This window comes from Leguminivora glycinivorella, chromosome 25, assembly GCF_023078275.1.
Source record: "Leguminivora glycinivorella isolate SPB_JAAS2020 chromosome 25, LegGlyc_1.1, whole genome shotgun sequence".
Lineage (NCBI taxonomy): Eukaryota > Metazoa > Arthropoda > Insecta > Lepidoptera > Tortricidae > Leguminivora > Leguminivora glycinivorella.
Window position 1 is genome coordinate 3,651,847 of NC_062995.1, and position 20,005 is coordinate 3,671,851.

Sequence of the window (20,005 nt, forward strand, 5' to 3'; positions counted from 1 at the left end):
CCGAAAGATTGTCGAGTAAAGAACGAGACGGATTAAGATAAAGATGAACAACGCGATCGTGCGAAAACCATGGACGAATAAAGAATGACTGACGAAAGCCGAATCGGACAAGTTTAGGAACGTGACGAAAAACGAACGAGAAGACCCAAGTATACCGGCAAGCGTGCTATGTGGATGTGCCTTGGCCGAGACAAACGCGTTTTGCTCGGCCGAGCAACCTGCCTCAAGCTAGGAACACACTACGCGGACGTCCGTCGTGAATCGACCGCGGACGGGAATCTGGACAATGGAAATACACATAACCGTGCAAACTATCGGTCGACGGACGCGGACGTGGCCTTGAGCGCACGGACGTCCGATCGAAATCTGGCTCTCTGGATGTTTTGTTCCGTGCACACTGATAGGTCGCGGTCGCGGTCGTTTTACGACGGACGTCCGCGTAGTATGTTCCTAGCTTCATCCGAGGCACATCTACATTGGCTCTGTGTGAACCCAGCTAATGAGTAAAAAATCCTAGTGGAATAAGTATTAGTAAGGAAAGAGTTCTGTTGTAACTCCATACATCAGTAAATGCAAGTTATTTGTAGCGACATCTAGCGTCAATCACGCGTCAAATAGCGTAAGTTATCAGTACCACTACCCGACACCAGGTGCCAACAGTGTCTCGTCTGCCAAAAATACAATATTAAACAGAGTATTGATTAATACTATTGTAATATTAGCTAAAAATTGGTGAGCGTTAGACTTTTTGTTCGTAGCGACATCTATTGCCATGTAGCAGTACTGATAATTTACGCTAGTTGACTCGTGGATGACGCCAGATGTCACTATAAATAATTTGCATGTAAAAAATGAAACAATTGTGTAGGTCTATAAAACTCCATTTATTCACTTCTTAGGCGCCGGTTTGGCCGCGGGCTTCTTGGCTTTCTTGCCCTCCTTCGCGGCCTTCTTCTTGGGTGGAGGTGGCGTCTTCTTGGCTACGGGCTTTTTGGGCTTCTTGGCTACGGCGGCCTGGAACAGACGGTTACATTCAGATTCGATGTACGAGAAAAAATATTGTGACAAAATGTTAATACTCTCTAAAGATATGAATAATGTGTTTGTCTTCCACACGTCGACACACCAACGGACTGGCGTCCAAGTTGATGTTTCCTAAGGGAAGTTCGCTCTGCCCTCGACATTCGTAACTCTAACCGCACGGGCGGGAAGAGTAAGGCTTTCGAGGGATATTAAAATCTGTAATAGTTTGATTACTAACGACGGTCGACTTGAGAATTTAAGAAAAGTTAGTGTTTTAAAAACAAAAACCTTATAGCAAAAAAATGGCCGACGGGCCGAACTAGGTAATATGATGCTTAGTGCATAAAACGCGTGCCTTCCTAAAACTTGACGTTGGCGGATTTTTTATCGTTTTTTGTTATTTTTGTTGCAAGTGTGGTGCAAAACATTCTGTAACTCAGTGCGTGAGAATATTGCAAATTCAAGTCTTTAAATCGCTCCGGTAAGTCGTTGCGATTTAACTTGCAATGTTTAACTTCAGCCCCACGTTGCAAACTAACTAAAGTAGACTTGTATTGACCGGGATATAGACCGTGATTACCTTTTTGATTTTTGTCGAAGAATTGAACAAACGTAGTGACACTGATAGTGTAGTGTGTTTGGACAGACCATCGGGTGTGAATGCGACCAGTGGTAACGCTGAAAGTGAACGCAGCCGACGCGCGCGAAGGAGGGTAGATCGCGCGCTGTCTACGCAACTTTGACATCCACCCGCCTTCGGCAGTTTTCCGTGATCATGATGCATGCAACTGCGTCGAACTATCGGGAACTCGACAAAAATCAAAAAGGTAATCACGGTCTATATCCCGTTCAATATGTCTGCTGAAAATAACCGTTGAATCATTCAAAACTCTTACCTATAAAATACTAACTAACCTTGATAGCTTTTGTCCTCTTCTCCCTCAGCTTTTGTGCCTTGACTGCCTCATCATCAGCGGGCAGCTTGATCTGAAACGAGGATACACTTGTAGAACAACTCTGACAGATGTGTACATCATGATAGTGAGAGGTATCGTCAGGAAGTGTCAACGTGTGAGTAATCATGGTTCTCATAACCCAATGCTCTGATAAGAGAGTATCATCATTTTCAAAGTTCTATAATTAAACTTGTGTCTTCTTGCTTTTGTTGCCCTACACAACAGTATTAAAGACAATACAGAGGGATCAATTCTCCATACAAACGCTCTCGACTCGTTTTTGAAGATAGAGCACATTTTTTCAACTCAGATTATTATTATTTTGTCTGTGTCGGACCGTTTCGATTTTTTTGATATTCTTATTTTTAAAGACACTAGAGCCCATCAAAAATTTCCAATAATGGCCTTATTGATTATGGCAACAAAAACTAAACGGTCCGACATAGATAATTTCATTGTTATTCAGGTTCTCAAGTTACGATTGATTAAGTTATGAAGGAGGAAACAGTCGAGAGCGGAACCTCGATTTTAAATATTTTTTCCCAATATCTTTTAACTGAGTTGTTCTGAATGGACATTTTTTTTTCGTAAATCTAGTTAATAACACTAGTATATTTAACTTAAATTCCCAAATTTTAGCTCCTGTAGAGTCTTAAGTTTGATAAATAAATAAAATTACTATTTTTGATTACGTTTGTAATCCAGTGGCGACAAATTTTAGGCTAGAGCACACCAGCTACGTTTGCCATTTCTTGTATGGATATACTCGGTTATTCAAAGTTTGGCTAGTACTTACAACATCACGGGGTATATCGTCACTACTTAAAAAAAATCTCTTATCTCACGCTGCTTCTCAAAGTTAAAACGCAGTAAGTTTATATGCATTCCATACATACTACAATTTTCTTTTCATTGACAGACGAAGATACAAGTTTTTTTAAAAGTAGTGACGATATCCAGTTTTAAAGGAGACCTAAAGATACTCACGCCTCTCTTCTCGGCGATCGCGAGCGCCTTCTGGTTAGCCCTCCTCTGCTGGTCGAGCACGGCCTTGCGGCGCAGCACGGCAGAGAACGGGTTAAGCCGGAGCATGGCGCGCGTGTTGGTCAGCGGGTTAAGCTTGCGGGTGGCGCGTACGACGCGCTTGCTGCAACGGCAGTAGGGGGTTAGGTGATGATATAGCTGGGTGGTATGTGAAGGTGTAGGTTCTAAGTACAGTCAGAAAGTGTCAACGTGTAAGTAATCATGGTTATCATAACCCAATGCTCTGAAAGAGAGTATCATCATAATATGTTTAGTTTGTAGGGTTGTAGCAAAACGAAATTTATAACGGAAATGTCAGAAAAGCGTGGAATAAACTAAGATGCCGAAAGAGCTTTACATATCAATAATATAAGTCTCAAATTCTTGCAGGATGAGACAAGATAGTTAATTTAGGCTTCATACAGCCTCTAAGGACAGTCAGTAATCCTTTGTCAGTCTATGTTTGATATAGATTCTAACATAAGTTGAATGTTAAATGTAAAAAACATCTTTATATATTATAATATATCAGTACATGGTGTTATTTCATTCATGTATTTATTTAAACTTTATTGTGTATATTTTACACAACAATGTACTAATGACGTACTTAATGCCTAAAGGCATTCTCTACTATTTAGCCATAGGTCCAGAGATACATAAATATTTTTTTTATTATTGCACTAGTGCGAGAAATGGTTCATTATGTGCCTAAGTCGAAATTTCAAAGGACCTGACGTAACAAAGGCCATAACGTAATGTAAGGTACAGCAGGGCAAATCCTGACTGGGGGGCAAATGTAACTGGTCCATTTTTTCCAAGTTTTACAATGTTTGCATTATTAAATAGTGTCCATCGGTTATTTATGGTAGGCGTGTTCAGTGGATAGATGTAGAACTCAACATCATAGTGTAATAATGAAAAAAAAATGGATCAGTTACAATTGTCCCCCAGTGGAGATTTGCCTCGCTGTATGAATAGGTAGACGTTTGACCACGATCACACCTGATGGTAAGTGATGATGCGGTCTACGGTGGAGCACGCCTCCCTATGAGATACCTAGCTATTTACTCTCGCTTTAAAGAGACCTGGATTGTACTCATGCGGAAACACAGACTCAGGCAGGGCATTCCACTCCTTGGCGGTTCGCAAAAGAAATGTTAAAGCGAAACGGTGGAATAATACCGGTTCATAATGAGATTGAATACGTACTTGGGCGCGCGCAGCACCTTGCGGATCTCGTCGGACTTGAGGAGGCGGGACAGGTCGGTGTTGGCCATCTTGGGCTGCGGCAGGTTGAAGTTCTTCTTCTCCTTGGAAGGCGTCTTCCATGACCCGAATAGAGCATCTGCAGGTACAATTATGATTAGGGTATGGTATGAAGTGACAAGTTTTCTCGTGTATTTAGTATGAATAAAAGCAGAGACTAAAGTAAAGTTGGAAAGGGACAAATGATTATTATCGACTTCTCAAAAAGTTTATCATTGTTGAAGATTTACATGGTTCATTTTTTTTTTCAAAGTTGTCCACCCCACTTTTTTTTTGATTTGGAATTTATGTGTTTTCCACTCAGAATCGCGAGGTCTTTCGATCCTGATAGGAGAAAGAAAATGTCCGCGAGTACGAATCGCGTAAAAATACCCATGTTACAAAAAAGTGGGACTGTGAAAAAAATTACCCACATCATCCTGTTGGATTGACCAAAAAATAAGCCAGTGCTTCCGGTTCCAAATCCATTGAGCCACCTTAAGAGCCGAATAACGAATTAAATGGTGAGCTGAGAGTAAGAAACTATATTGACCTAGCACAATCTCATGATAATGACTGTCTTCAATCATTCCATTAATGCTGAGAACGTGATAATTGATAAACGATAGAACGTCAAGCCGTCCTTTTCGCACTATTTGTAAGTGCGATAGGGACGCACCAATGCGATAAAGTTTATCACACTAATGTGCTACGCCCACAGGATGCGTAACCAAATATGCTCACACATTAGTATCGTTATCCTAGTTAGCTACCGCTATAGCTTTTGCGCATTGGCGCGACTGACTGTGACTGCTGCCAAACTGCGTTTCAAACTCAAACATATATTTATTCATGTAGGACTAATTACAAGCATAATCTGGGCGACCGAGCTTCGCTCGGTTCTGTTTCACTTGACCTGTGTCGCCATCTAGTTCGAAAATAAATAGTACCTACATCGATCAATCGAAAGAACTCTCAGTCTTAACAACACAACTACTCCACACGAGATGGCGCGCGTTTCGTCACAAAAGCTCAGAGTGTATTTTTCTATTCGTGTTAGCCTTGACCTGTGTCGCCATCTAGTCTTTGAAGTAAATAATACTTACATCGACCGAAAGACTTCTGTCTCAACAATACAACTACTCCACACGAGATGGCGCGCGAAGAAAAACGCGTGAAAACTCGAAAATTCGCGTTTTCCGGGACCTAAGGATATGTTAGATCGATTTTTCACCCACGAAAACCCCCAGATAACAAATTTCAGCGAAATCGTTAGAGCGGTTTCCGAAATCGTCGGTATAAATAAATAAATAGATAAATAAATAAATAAATATACAAGAATTGCTCGTTTAATAGTATAAGATATATTATCAATCAATCAATCAATTATTATGATCTTAATCTAACCTAACTATCGGAGCAATTTATTGTTGTAATTATTGTTCGTAACAATATTGAGTCTAATTATAACTAGCTTTTGCCCGCGGCTTCGCTCGCGTTAGAAAGAGACAAAAAGTAGCCTATGTCACTCTCCATCTCTTCAACTATCTCCACCTGAAAAATCACGTCAATTCGTCGCTCCGTTTTGCCGTGAAAGACGGACAAACAAACAGACATACTTTCCCATTTATAATATTACTATGGATATACAGTTTCATATAAAAATAATCGTTAAACAAAATAAATATATAAAGTCGATCGGCATCTAGCGACAACGATCGTCATTTCGGCCCGGCCGGCTGGTTCCTCCATACACGCCAAGCCAAGCTTTTGACAGGTATGATTATATTTGGTACTTACCAAGACGGTCGAAGGCGGACTGTGTCCAGATGATGAACCGACCGACGTGCCCACCGGGCGCCAGCGCCAGCAGGTTGAGCTTGTCGATGTTGATCAGGTCCACGCCGGGGATGTTGCGGAAGGCCTTGGTCAGACCCTGGACACAAACATTGCTTTAGTATAGAGCGAGTAAGATTCAAGTTGATTGGAGAGTAGTTGGAGCGTCAGGACCCCTGGACCACTACAGATATTTGATGTTTAGTACATTCTAAAATTTAGTACCTATTTGATACTATTTGGTACCTGAGTACATATATTTGGTACCTCCACTGATATCGAAAAATCGAGCGAATAAAGTGGCCAGACATTCTGACGTCAGGATGTCTGGACCATTTTTGGTTTACATAGTTCTAGACAACACTACTAATTGATATCTTAGTCAATATTTACTACCTATTTGGTACCTGTCAATATATTTTTTTCAAATTTTTTTGGCGTACCAGAAAAAAGTTATGATGGAATTTAAAGTTGTGAGCCCAGCCGTGGCGTTGAAGTATGTAGCGCATGTCCAAAGAATAGAGGCAAATCCGCCGGCCCTCCTGCGCGTCAACTTAAATAGGAATTTATTTCTAGGCACTCGCACATCATCTCTACTGACTAGTGGCATTAATATAGTCGAAATATAAAAATAACAAAACAGTGTCAAAACAGGCGCTACATACTTCAACGGCACGGCCGGGCTCACAACTTTAAATTCCGTCATAACTTTTTTCTGGTATGCCAAAAAAATTTGAAAAAAATATATTGACAGGTACCAAATAGGTAGTAAATATTGACTAAGATATCAATTAGTAGTGTTGTCTAGAACTATGTAAACCAAAAATGGTCCAGACATCCTGACGTCAGAATGTCTGGCCACTTTATTCGCTCGATTTTTCGATATCAGTGGAGGTACCAAATATATGTACTCAGGTACCAAATAGTATCAAATAGGTACTAAATTTTAGAATGTACTAAACATCAAATATCTGTAGTGGTCCAGTAGGCCTAGCACATGATGGCCGCGGGAGTATGTCGCCGCGAGATAGACTACCCGTCCTTATGTCATTAATACAGTTAGAAGAAGACATGGCATCTATCTCGCGGCGACATACTCCCGCGGCCATCATGTGCTAGGCCTACAGGGGTCCTGACGCTCACGAGTAGTTAAGTAAAAACTAAAGAGTAATGTTTGTCTATTTAAACTTAACTTAAGTTTAAGAGCGCTTTCTCACTTCCGATCCGAATCCGTCAAAATAAGATCTCATAGCTGTAAAACTATTTACGCACTACATCCGTCATCCGGTTTAGTTCCGTCATTCTTCGGATCTAATGCGTAAACTACCACACAAATAGTTCTAGAGATGGGCCGAATATTCGGTAAATATTCGGTATTCGGCAAGTTTTTCAATGTTCGTATTCGGCCGAATAGTTCGGTTATATTGCCGAATATTTACCGAATAAACAAAGTAAATAAATAGCGTAAGTTGTTTCGTAATTCATCGGATAATGACATCCTATTTCAGGATTCTAAGGAACCACCAAAGGGATTTAAATATGCGTTAAAATATATATACCTAAAATAATTAATTAATTATGTAAAAAAGTAAAATAACGTAGCTTAACATACAAAAACCAAAATTATGTTATGCACCACATTAAAGGAACATTAAGAGCCTTAGTACTCATTACTAACCAATCATTGAAAAGTTTTAAACTCTAAGGATTTAAAATATAGCGGAACCGAATATTCGGCCGAATGTTCGGTTCCGTAACAGCTGAACCGAATGTTCGGCCGAATATTCGTATTCGGCAAAGTCCGTATTCGGCCCATCTCTATTCTACAGCTATGACTGATCGGACGTACTGCGAAACCGCTCTAAAACAGTAATCTTCTAGATGATATGTGTTCTAATTTCTAAGGCATTTTTCACTTGATCTTGTGCCAATACAATCCGTTTTGGAGTTAGTAGTTATTTGTCTTCCACACGTCGACACACCAACGGACTGGCGTCCAAGTTGATGTTTCCTAAGGGAAGTTCGCTCTGCCCTCGACATTCGTAACTCTAACCGCACGGGCGGGACGAGTAAGGCTTTCGAGGGCTTTATTCAATATAGACAACCTGACACTCAACACAGGTTCAATAATGAAAAGTGTTTGTATAATTGAAAAAATACAAATAAAAAACCACTATTACAAAGACTGCAGAGAATTAGTTTTCAACATTTGACACTCCGTATTGGCATACTGCCAATGGCTACCTCCAAAAGGCCCCTCATTTTAGGAGATAGTCCAAATTAGAATAATGAATGTTACAAAATATTCTTATTTGGCATATACTTGCCAATCCGTAAGTTATTATATGAATCAGCCTTCAAGCAATTAATTCCCGAGTATAGTAATTTCATTGCCAGTAAATTACTTATAATAAATGTCATTATTTTTTTATTGATAAAAAATATTAGGGGGCTATTTTTTAAGATCTGCGGGCGTAGCACAGTGTGATAAACCTTATCGCGTCGTTGCGTCCTTATCGCAATTACCAATAGTGCGAAAAGGACGGCCTGACGTGATAGGCTTCATCAGGTGGTCGTGCTTGACCGCCAAGTTACTGTTAGCATTGACCAGGGGTCCATTTCTCGAAGCTACAAGTTACAATATACAAGTGGTTGTCAATGTCTAATATGACAAGATGGATAGAGACTTCGCTTGTAACTTGTAACTTTCAGTTTTGAGAAATGGGCCCCAGGAAGGATTTTTTGGACATGACTTGCTGACAAATTTGTTTATATGCTATGAGTGGTGATGCATACCTGGTCCTTGTGGTAGACGATGAGGGGTCCACGCTTCTGCACGCGGCGGCGGTTGCGCATCTTGCCCTTGCCGGCGCGCAGGCGCTGCGACTTGTACACCTGTCAACATACTTATTTGTGAAAATCTTGGAAATTATGGACACACGTAAACCTAGTTAGAAAGAGCGTGTCTTGTGCCATACTTTAAGGCCGATAGTCCACTATCATTTATGTTTATCATAGAAATATGATCATAGGCAACATGCCATCCTTTGTCTTCACGTTGGAGAAAAAGGGAGGCATACTCTAAAGTTATCAAGCTGATAAAGTTCGTTTGTCCCTTTCCGACGTATTGGTGTAATAGAAAGGGACAAACGAACTTTATCGGCTTGATAACTTTGTAGTATGTTTATGAATAAGGGGGGTAAGTCTATATTCCATATATTTTTAGAACACTTTTTTGTCATCAGAATTTGTGTGGAATTTGTCACGAAAGGAGTAATAGACAAGGTCAATGAAGCAAAGGCACAAAGGGAATGGGAGAATGAGACTGGATGCAGACAGTCGAAGATGATGATCAAAGGCATGGACCAAAGAAGAAAGAAATAATCCATTAACTGAGAAATATGACTTAGCCTCCCAGTCACCCGAGATTAGACTTCTTTGCTTAACCCAGAGTAGCAGAAATGTTTTCTATTGCCTATGTCAGAGAAGAAATAATCCACTCTGATTGTTGTCAAAGAAGTATTATCTACCAACAGTCTTGAGCTCCCAGGCATACAAATAAATCTGGGAGAGGAAAGTGTTGGGACGCACAATTTGCTCTTTTAATTTCAAGTAATGAAAAAAAAAACTACTTTTTTGAGTATTACCAAAGAGGATCGAGTATTATAGAGTTACTGTCAAAGTAAAATGTCTAAGGAGAATTAGATTAAGTAGATATACATTTTATTTTTAGTTGTGACATTTAGAGTCATTTGCACCTCTAAAGTAATTTTAGACTTTTTTTTTTTGTATTTGTACTTTTTATATTAAAATTTAGTGTAGTTCTTGGTTGTAATTCGACATTTAGAGACCTTCTACATCTCTAATTAATTGTATAGAGTTAACTTTAGTTAGAACTTAGAATTAGTATATAATAGTATCAATTGTAATTTCAACTCAATTTTAAATATTTTTTTAAATACCTATGTACATGTGACGTGTAAAAGTGCCCCTGTGGCCTATTTGCTGAATAAATTATTTTGATTTTGATTTTTGATTTTGATTTTGATTTTGTAATCAACTAATCACAGTGCATAGACTGCCATCTCTCGACACAGGCTTAAAACTTTTGAACCTCAGTCTTGACAATTTGGCCCATATTCTTAGCTTGATATGTTTTAAAATGTCAAATATTAATATTAGCGCCATCTAGCCGAGCGTACCCTAAAGGTGTATCGCCATCTAGCTCACCGTACCTTTTTCTGTATGGTTTTGGGGTACGTTTTTTACTTAGACTTTATCGGTCTATACAAAGTTATATAGGTCTTTGGTATTACTTAACCTTAGTAGTGCTTAATCTTAAATCTGCGGGGGTTACGGATACACTTTAACCCATCGGGATCTTTTGTGCATAAGTAGTACTGTACTGACCTTGAGGACATCAGACCAGGCCTTGACGCGGCGGAGGAAGATCACAGCGTTCTTGGTCTTGTTGATCTCCTGGATCTTGTCTGACACCACCAGGGGCATCTCGGGGACCTTCTCGATGATGTGACCTGCAAATGTATGCTATGTTAGAAACAGCCAAGAAGTCCATATGTGGGCACCCCAGAGATGGATCTAGAGCTAAACGCCTACCACTCAAGAGCGTTTCTTTTTTTTCGCCACTTTTATGAAATATGATATTTTTGAAAAAAATTATGCTATTTCTACTCATTACACTGGTCAAAAAGAGAAATAAAAAAACAAAGTGTGATGTAAAGCTGCATTTTTGGTATGTTATTTGGGGTCCTTGGGGGAATGTAGGACTATATTTTGCAAGCAAAAAAATGGTGTGCTAACTTCGTAATTTAAAAAAAAAAGTAAAAAAATCAGACTTTTTTTGGTTTTTGCCGTTTTATTAAAAAACTATGCATTTTTGGGCAAAAGTTGCTGTGTAATGTTGAAAGAGCAATAAATTCCAAACAGTTTGACATCTTTTTTATCAATGTCCGTCAAATATTTTTTGACATATGAAGCGTCAAAAAAAGAGTATTTTTCCCCTTTCTATGAAAATATTCGTCTTGCTAATATTTTGAGACGGATATCAGCAAAACAACTCAGGCTATTACATAAATTGTAAAATAAAAATGTAGAAAATTTCACTATCTTTCATTTAAGACCAAAAGAGTGCCAGTTATTTAAAAAAATAGGATTATATCATAAGTCTAGTATAACTGGATCAGAAATAATCGGTGGATGGTAATGGCCAAATGGGAAAGTTTACATATATTTACAGGAGGCGTAGCGGAGAACGAATTATTATTATTTGGGGGCTGTTCAAGTATTACTCAGACACATTTGCGTATATCAACATTTATTTAGTAAGTTAAGTTTACGGTCAGAAAGACCTCAGGATCTCCGCTTGGCGGAAAAAAATATTTACGAGTAGAAAACCCTCATTAATTGAATCAGATTGTTCCGAAATTGTTCTTGTACGGACTGGTTTTTAAAGCATATCACTGAGGGTCAATAACATCGATGCAATCTCACGAGCGTTGTCGTGGACGTGCCCGAATCATAGTATTCTCCGTTTAACGAAATATCAGTACATAGTATGTGTTGTATTGCACGCGCAGGTCTCTCACCGCCGCGCAGGTGTAGTCGGACCATAACTCGACAGTATACACGCTTGTACAAAAACTGAGGAACAGCTGTCTTTTTACGCTGTCACTACATTTGGCGAATCTTCTAGCCAACATGTTTGCCCTTACTACGGTGGCTCGCCTCTGCCTTTCTATGTCCTCCTGCCGGCGTATCATGCTTCTAATTTTATCACTTATCCACGTGGATAAGACTTCTGTCACGCTTTGGCAAGTATGTCAGTGTGAGAGTGACAGATGTCTTATCCACGTGGATAAGTGATAAAATTGGAAGCATGGTACGCCGGCTGGTCTTTTAAACTGGACAACAAGATGTGGCCAAGATATTTGACTTCGTGTACTCTCCGCAATTGAACTCCATCAAGCAAAAGAGGTAGTACATGTGTGGGCATATGTGCTGCCTCCATGAGCATAAATTCAGACTTGTCCGGATTGTATCTCATGTTATGCTGGCTGGCGTATCTCTCGCATTCTGCGAGTAACTTACGCATAGCTCCCACAGATGGTGCTAGTAGGACCATATCGTCTGCATATGCGATGTGATTTATCATTTGCCCATTGATAGAGCAGCCAACCTCGGTACTGGTCAAAGCCTACGACAGCCCATCCATGTACACGCTGAAGAGAGCCGGAGACATACTGCCTCCTTGTCTCACGCCACAGTTTAGCCCGCTGGCTGTGGACAGAGTTGACTTCCATCTTACTACGTTCTTCTGCTGGGAATACCACTTCTCCAGTATCTTAATAATTGGCGTGGGCGCTTTCCGTTCCCGTAGTTTATTCCACAGCAATTGGTGGTCAAATACAACTCAAGTGGACTTTCTATCACTACAGGAGTTGTGCCATCAAGATGCAGAACCAGGACCCTCAAAAAGGAAAAAGTAAAATGTAACTAATTCTGTTTTATTTTTCTAATTTACTAAACTTCAAAATTTTACTGTATTTTATTTCTTCATTAGTAATAGTCAAATCGATGCAAAGTTAGCTTAGACAATTTTTTCAGATAAACGGATATCAAAGAAAGTAAGATCGAATAGATAGCACTTTCAACCTAAAACTTTTAGCGTAAACTATTTTACCTTAACCAATCTACCAGACTCTTGGCTTCTCTATTTATAGATTTTTTTTTGTTTACCAAAGTAACTATTCGTCTTACTGACCTTTATTTGCACTAAAACTAAAGCAAAATAAATTTTATACGATGTTATATTGCAATATATATCATATCATGAAGTATTTTGCAGATATTTGTCTAAAAATATTGGCAAAACGCTACATTTTATAAATGCGTCAAAAATTAACCTTTTTTGACGCTTCATATCTCGAAAACTATTTGACGGACATTGATAAGAAAGATGTCAAACTGTTTGAAATTTAATGCGCTTTCAACATTACCCAGCAACTTTTGACCAAAAACGCATAGTTTTTTAATAAAAAAATAAAAACCAAAAAAAGTCCGATTTTTTTACTTTTTTTTTTAAATTACGAAGTTAGCACACTTTTTTTTTGCTTGCAAAATATAGTCTTACATTCCCCCAAGGACTCCAAATAACATACCAAAAATCCAGCTTTACATCACACTTTGTTTTTTTAGCCGATTTTCATGTAAGATTTGACCGGTGTATAGCCGACGCGACGCTCGCGAGACGCTAGATGTGGGGGGACCCTTAGATTGCCATTCTCATTTTGCAAGGCCATCTATACTAGCCACTTAAGACCCTAATATTGTCCCTATACAGAACAACCAGTCTATTTACTGTTACCAACTAGGGGAATGCAATTTAGTGTAACATTACAATCTAAACTAGTTGAACAGGGATACTTAAATTTTACTATGACTAATGACTAACCAGGTGGTTAGTCGTTAGTCGTTAGTCACACTAACCAGGTGGTTAATCGTTAGTCATACTAACCAGGTGGTCAGTCATTAGTATTATGTATGCAGTTGAATGTAGAGTTGATATTTACCAGACGCTTTTCGGTGAAGGAAAACATCGTGAGAACCGGACTAATTCTAATAAGCCTCAGGTTGGAAAGTCAGATTGCAGTCGCTTTAGTAAAAGTAGTGTGTACGCATTTTGGGATTAGTCGTCAAAGGGCCGGAGGCTCTCATGAGCCGTGGGGAATGCCGGGATAACGCAAGTGAGTATGTCTCACCTCGGGCCTGCACGAGCGCAGGCACGCCAGCAGCGGCGACGGCGGCGGCGACGGCGGCGCGGCGCTGGCGCAGGTTGACGCGCCGGTGCCAGCGCCGCCACGGCTTCGTGGGCGCGAACATGCGCCCTCCGCGGCACATGTTACCGAACGCACCCTGGCCCGATCTGGGAAGGGAAATTACTAGCTTAACAATGGTTCCTGGTAATGATTGGACTCAGTGACGAGCGAAATCCAGAAAACGGTGAAAAGTGAGACCCTAACGGCTCAGCCACGACATTGGTCTAAGCGCGACAGCGGTGAGCGGCGGCCATACATTGGAGCGAGACACAGCGTTGGGACTTTTCATTCGCACGTATGGCCGCTCACCGCTGTCGCGCTTAGCCCAATATCGTGGCTGAGCCGTAAGAGTCTTGTAGGCCTTAACGCATTTGCTTTAAATACAATAGGCAGGTCCACACAGGGCAAGGCACGTGTCGAACGCAAATGTAGACAAGCCTCGGCTGACTTCAGTTGCTCGGCCGTGCCAATCGTGCACACTGCCTCGACCGAGGCACGTTTAGAGCGTGCGCAGACAGAGAGCGGTCTGGAGTTCTGCGTTCCGCGTTCAGAGTTCTGCGTTCTTTAGAATGTACCGAGTCTGTAGCAGCACCGCACACAGCGGGCAGTCTGCCCGCGGCGGTCAAAGCGGAGCGCCGCGTTCTAGCGTTCTTTTCCCGCCGAGGCAGAGAACGCCGGAACGCGGGGATGTCCGAGGTTGCAAACACAGAAAAAAATAATGAATTGGTTAGGAAAAAGAAGGATTTCTGAGGTCGAATCTACGGATAGTACACGACGAAGTGCTGTTATGTTTATTTTATCCTTAATAAATAATTACAATGTCCTAAAAATACAGTCAGCCTTTATTTTTCTCAATTAATGAAACTATTCATCGACATGCGAATAAAAATATCGAATCGCTGTTCATCTGTAAGGAGAATTTAATAGGTGGAATTTTTGATTTGGTGGAATTTCTTCATAGGAAAACGAACTTTCCAGTGCCATGTTGCATGTACAAAGACACAAACGAAACTAGAACACGAGAATTTGACCGCCGCCTGTGTGCGTTGGAGCTCTTGAGCGGTCAACGGTCACCAGAACGCGGAACTCTGACAGAACGCAGACCGCTCTCTGTCTGCGCACGCTCTTACATAGCATGTTTGCCGCGCGAGGGGAATGGCACGCTCTGTGTGGACTCTGCTAATAAATGAGGCATTTCACATCTTTCCTCAAAATTACTATATGGTTGCTAATATTGCTATCCTGTCAGCCATAGCAAAATATTCTGTGAGAAAAATGTACAGGCATCTTTTCAACTCATTCCGTCGCAGGCCACGTCTTTGCCTAGTCTGTGGCCAAGAGTAAGCCCATTTATAGTAATAAAAAATGTAACGCACTCTATTCTAATTCAGATTATATAATAAATATGCTTTTATATTAAAAACATTATAATATCTTATACTATTAAACGAGCAATTCTTGTATATTTATTTATTTATTTATTTATTTATTTATTTATTTATTTATATATACCGACGATCTCGGAAACCGCTCTAACGATTTCGCTGAAATTTGTTATGTGGGGGTTTTCGGGGGTGAAAAATCGATCTAGCGTAGCCTTAGATCTCGGAAAACGCGAATTTTCGAGTTTTCATGAGTTTTTCTTTCGCGTTTGTAAACGTAAAATATGGTCCTTAATTTCGCCGCGCGCGCATCGATTTCGCTTAGCTCAGTCGTACGAGGTCGGTCTAATGTACGCAGATAGATCGTAGGTGTCAGGGTTTCGAATCCCGGCCAGAAATTAAGTTTTTGTTTTTTGGCTTTTTTTTTTGTTTTTGTATTTATAAGAGTTTTTTTTAATCTAAAGACGTGATATATTAAAATAGAACCGAGCGAAGCTCGGTCGCCCAGATATTTATTAATAAAATGTTTATGTCTATGTCTATTTAAGTACTCATAATTAAAAAGAATAAAATAAATATTTGTAGTAACAACTCTGCACCCGTGTCCGCTACAGAGAGGACCCAGAACGCCATGTCGCTACGTCACTATTGCACTAATCCGCAGTAACACTCAGAAGCATGAAAATGGCTCGCTGAATGTGGACATTTAGTGCCAATCTTGTTATCATGATGTTTTTTGCTTTAATATAATACAAAAGTTTTTTTTTTTGACATTATTTTCTAATGTGAAAAATGTTAATGATCTTGAGATTCTCGAGTTCGAAAAACACAAGAGATCCGGATCTGTTATAATTAGGTCATTGACTTTTTTTAGAAAAAAAAAGCTTACCTGTGGGTACCACCACCACGTACACGGGGGATACGCGCGACGGCGCGACCGGTACCCCATGACTCGGCACTGGTTTGGTGACCTGGGGACAAAAGAATCATGAAGAATAGGCATCTATGTTCACGCTCATCGCCCATCTCATGTCATCAATCAAATATTATCAAGACATTAGCTGGATCCACACAGAGCGATGGAATTTTCTCGCGCGGCAAACGTCCAATGTGGCTCAGTCATGGTAGGATTATCAGCCAAGCAAGACGTAAGGCATGTATACAATGTTTGCCAGATGAGCACATTGCCATTTGCATATTTTGAAAGCTATTAAGATGGCTAACTCACTTTGAATAATACCTGTAATCCAACCCTTACTAAGGCAAAATAAATAAATTGATTGATTGATTGATTGCCTCGAGTCATGCAATGCTCTGTGTGGACCTGGCTATTGATATGTTATATTTAGAAAACTGTAGTAACAACTCTGCACCCGTGTCTGCTACAGAGCGGACCCAGAACGTCATGTCGCTACGTCGCTATTGCACTAATCCGCAGTAACACTCAGAAGCATGGAAAAAGCTCACTGAACGTGGACATTTAGTGCATATTCTTGTTATTTAAGAATGCCTTTCCATATTCTTGTTATTTAAGAATCCTGACCACAAAATTAGAATTTTGAAAAAACCCGGACCGCGACATAGTGGACCGATTTTTAACAGACTTCAAAAAAAGGAGGAGGTTCTCAATTCGATTGAACGTTTTTTTTTAATGAAACATGGCTAAGAACACTCCCGACTAACTCAGCTTTCAAACAAAAAGAAAACTAAATTGAAATTGGTTCCTCCGTTCGGGAGCTACGTGGCATCATAGCTCCCGACAGACACACACACACAGACAGACACGTCAAACTTATAACACCCTGTTTTTTTTGCGTCAGGGGTTAAAAAATCACCAGGAGCTAAGAACATCATTGACACAAATAGGTAATATCAGATTTATTGCTTTCTTAACAAATTATGTTCTTCTCATTACAGATGATCTATGATTTTGACGCCCAGTAGGCCTAGCACATGATGGCCGCGGGAGTATGTCGCCGCGAGATAGACTACCCGTCCTTATGTCATTAATACAGTTAGAAGAAGACGTGTCATCTATCTCGCGGCGACATACTCCCGCGGCCATCATGTGCTAGGCCTACAGGGGGCTATTTCACATGTTGTGCCTATTTCTGAGTTAATAAGTAACATAGTTACTCATATTTCCTTGTTGAACAGGCCATGAACAGTGAAGTGTCACTGTGGGGCGACAATTGTCCCAATTTGAAATAGGCCACTTATTTATATATTTAAACTTTATTGCACAATAAAGAAACATGTACAAATGGCAGACATAATGCCAAAAGGCAATCTCTACCAGTCAACCATTGGGTTAAACAGACATAACTGACTGATTGATTTGTGTCTTTGACAAATTTTATAACTACATATTAGACTATTATATCATATTTTACAATGTTGTGTTGTACACGAACATCTGTACCTTTGTCTTCTTCTTCTTGGTTAGGGGCTATGTAAGGCTTCATAGCGCCTTATGTATCACTGCAACCATTTCTGATCTATTGTGATCGCCACCTATTACAACTCTCGATCAAGTCCTACAAATTCAAAGACTTGTAGTATCTTTTTGAGATCGAGATACCTCACATCCTCTGGGTGAATTTGGTAGCTGCCCAGAATCATGTTATGTGTGCGCATTAGAGAGGGGCACTCTGCCAGGATGTGCACCTTAGTTATTAGTATTCTAGCAAATAAATTTCTTATTCTTTTTTTTATCCTTATTCAAAGCCAAGCTTTGTGTTGTGTTGCCGAATGCCCATCTAAACAATAATATAATTGATACATACCAGCCTCCTTATTCACACTGTAAGGCTGCCTCGCATTCTTGGACATGGACACATGCACATTGTTGACAAGGTCCGGGCGGATGGGCGCCTTGAACACAAATGGGAGAGGCAGGGCAGCCCCGGCGACCACCTCGCTCTTCTCAGAGTAGACCGACACTAGCGGTCGGGCGACTGATAGACTCTGGAATTGTAAGATTTTATTTTAATAAGTATGTGTTATAAATTAATTATACTTATCCATACTAATATTATAAATGGGAAAGTGTGTGTGTGTGTCTGTTTGTTTGTCCGTCCTTCACGGCAAAACGGAGCGACGAATTGTCGTGATTTTTTAAGTGGGGATAGTTGAAAGGATGGAGAGTGACATAGGCTACATTTTGTCTCTTTCTAACGCGAGCGAAGTCGCGGGCAAAAGCTAGTATGTTATAAAATAAGAAAAGTATATTGTAGTCTCCCAAATTTCTAAAATTATCCTATAAGATGTTTTCCATGAAGTTAAGTTTATAAATACTTTTCTAATTCTCTAGTTCTGTAAACTCTAAACCTTCTTAAGTGGAAAAGTGCAATTTTTTTTAGTTGGTTTAATTTTCTAACCAACGAAATCAACATTGCTTCCTAATTTTACTGATAAGTTTTCTATTCTTTGTTGTTTACCTAAGTTTAGGAGGCTAAGTAAGCATTAAACTACTAATATGTCTTACATAAAGCATTAAAAATTTAAAGGGAAATTTTATTAGAAGGTGTAATGTGTTCCACACGTCGACACACTACCAGGCTGTAGCCTGTGCAGTGTTTCCTAAGGGAACTTTGCTATCCCCCTACATGTACCTGGAAGGCCAATGAGGGCGCAACCAGGAAGAGTTCAGGGTTAACATAATATTGATGTTGTGTTTTATAATGTTATTGTTTAATGTTAACACTTCATACTGCAATATAGAATTAATACTAATAGATTGTGTAAGTAATACGTCAGATATTGAATTAACTTAAAAGAAGAGGTTAATTAGATCTTCATTTGAAATAAGATCAAGGTTAGACAAAAACAAGATTATTTACATGTTATAGTGTTCAACACTCCCTAAGTAATTATAAAATATATTTAATTTCAAATACGATGGTACACTGCCTTTTGTTAAGCTAAAAAAATTTATATGAATGTAGTAAAAAAAATGTAACGAAACAACCTAACCTCAAAATTTTTAACACTTCCTCCAAGTATAACAAAGGTGTATTTTCGTTCAAAACTATTGAAATTTCGAATAAAACTGCAAAATTATCTCTTAAGAACCGTAATTAAACGAAATAAGCTGAAACAAGCGTTTACTCAACACAATTCTCGAGTCTCGTGCGTTGATCACGCCGTGGTGTAAACTTCCATCTTCCAGATATACATATACATACATACTTCCAGATTTCATTAAAATTGACCCCTTTCACGATTCAATAATCAATCAGTAACCGTGGAAATCCTATAGATTGACGATATTTACAAGAAATAACTCACACACGTGGACCACTCACCATCGGAATGCCTTGTAAAATATCACTTGCACTTGTTTATTTTACCCACTTTACAAATGTATTTTATGTAATCCACTTTAATTTGATAATACACTTACCATTTCGCTATTTAGCGAAGAATTTCCTCCAAAAAACACTATATGCGGCGGCTCAGACCGTCCGCCATGCCACGGAGGAGTAAAAAGACCGGAACTGGAAAATTTTGACAGAACCTCTAAAGGGCAGTTACCAGATTACAAAATAGAAAATTCAAATAATTATAAATACGAAAAAACTATTGAAATTAATCATTTGATTATTTTTTTAACAACTTTATTATTACTTTTAAGCTTACAATAATTTATCTTTGCCAAATCTCTGAGAAAAACTTTTTTGAAGGAAAATTGATAAATTGT

At 39.5% G+C, this 20,005-nt stretch overlaps 1 protein-coding gene across 1 annotated transcript; it reads right to left on the reverse strand.

Annotated features, from left to right (window-relative positions):
- Window positions 1-865: 865 nt before the first annotated feature.
- LOC125239365 (60S ribosomal protein L4) lies at window positions 866-19,834 on the reverse strand. The gene is made up of 11 exons (XM_048146926.1): window positions 19,709-19,834; window positions 18,090-18,270; window positions 16,193-16,274; window positions 13,865-14,028; window positions 10,497-10,621; window positions 8,883-8,981; window positions 6,051-6,186; window positions 4,215-4,350; window positions 2,967-3,126; window positions 1,939-2,010; window positions 866-1,014 (listed from the first exon to the last, which is right to left on the reverse strand). Exons 1-11 carry the CDS (start codon window positions 19,709-19,711, stop codon window positions 889-891), a joined length of 1,284 nt encoding a protein of 427 aa, XP_048002883.1. The 5' UTR covers window positions 19,712-19,834; the 3' UTR covers window positions 866-888.
- Window positions 19,835-20,005: the final 171 nt, after the last annotated feature.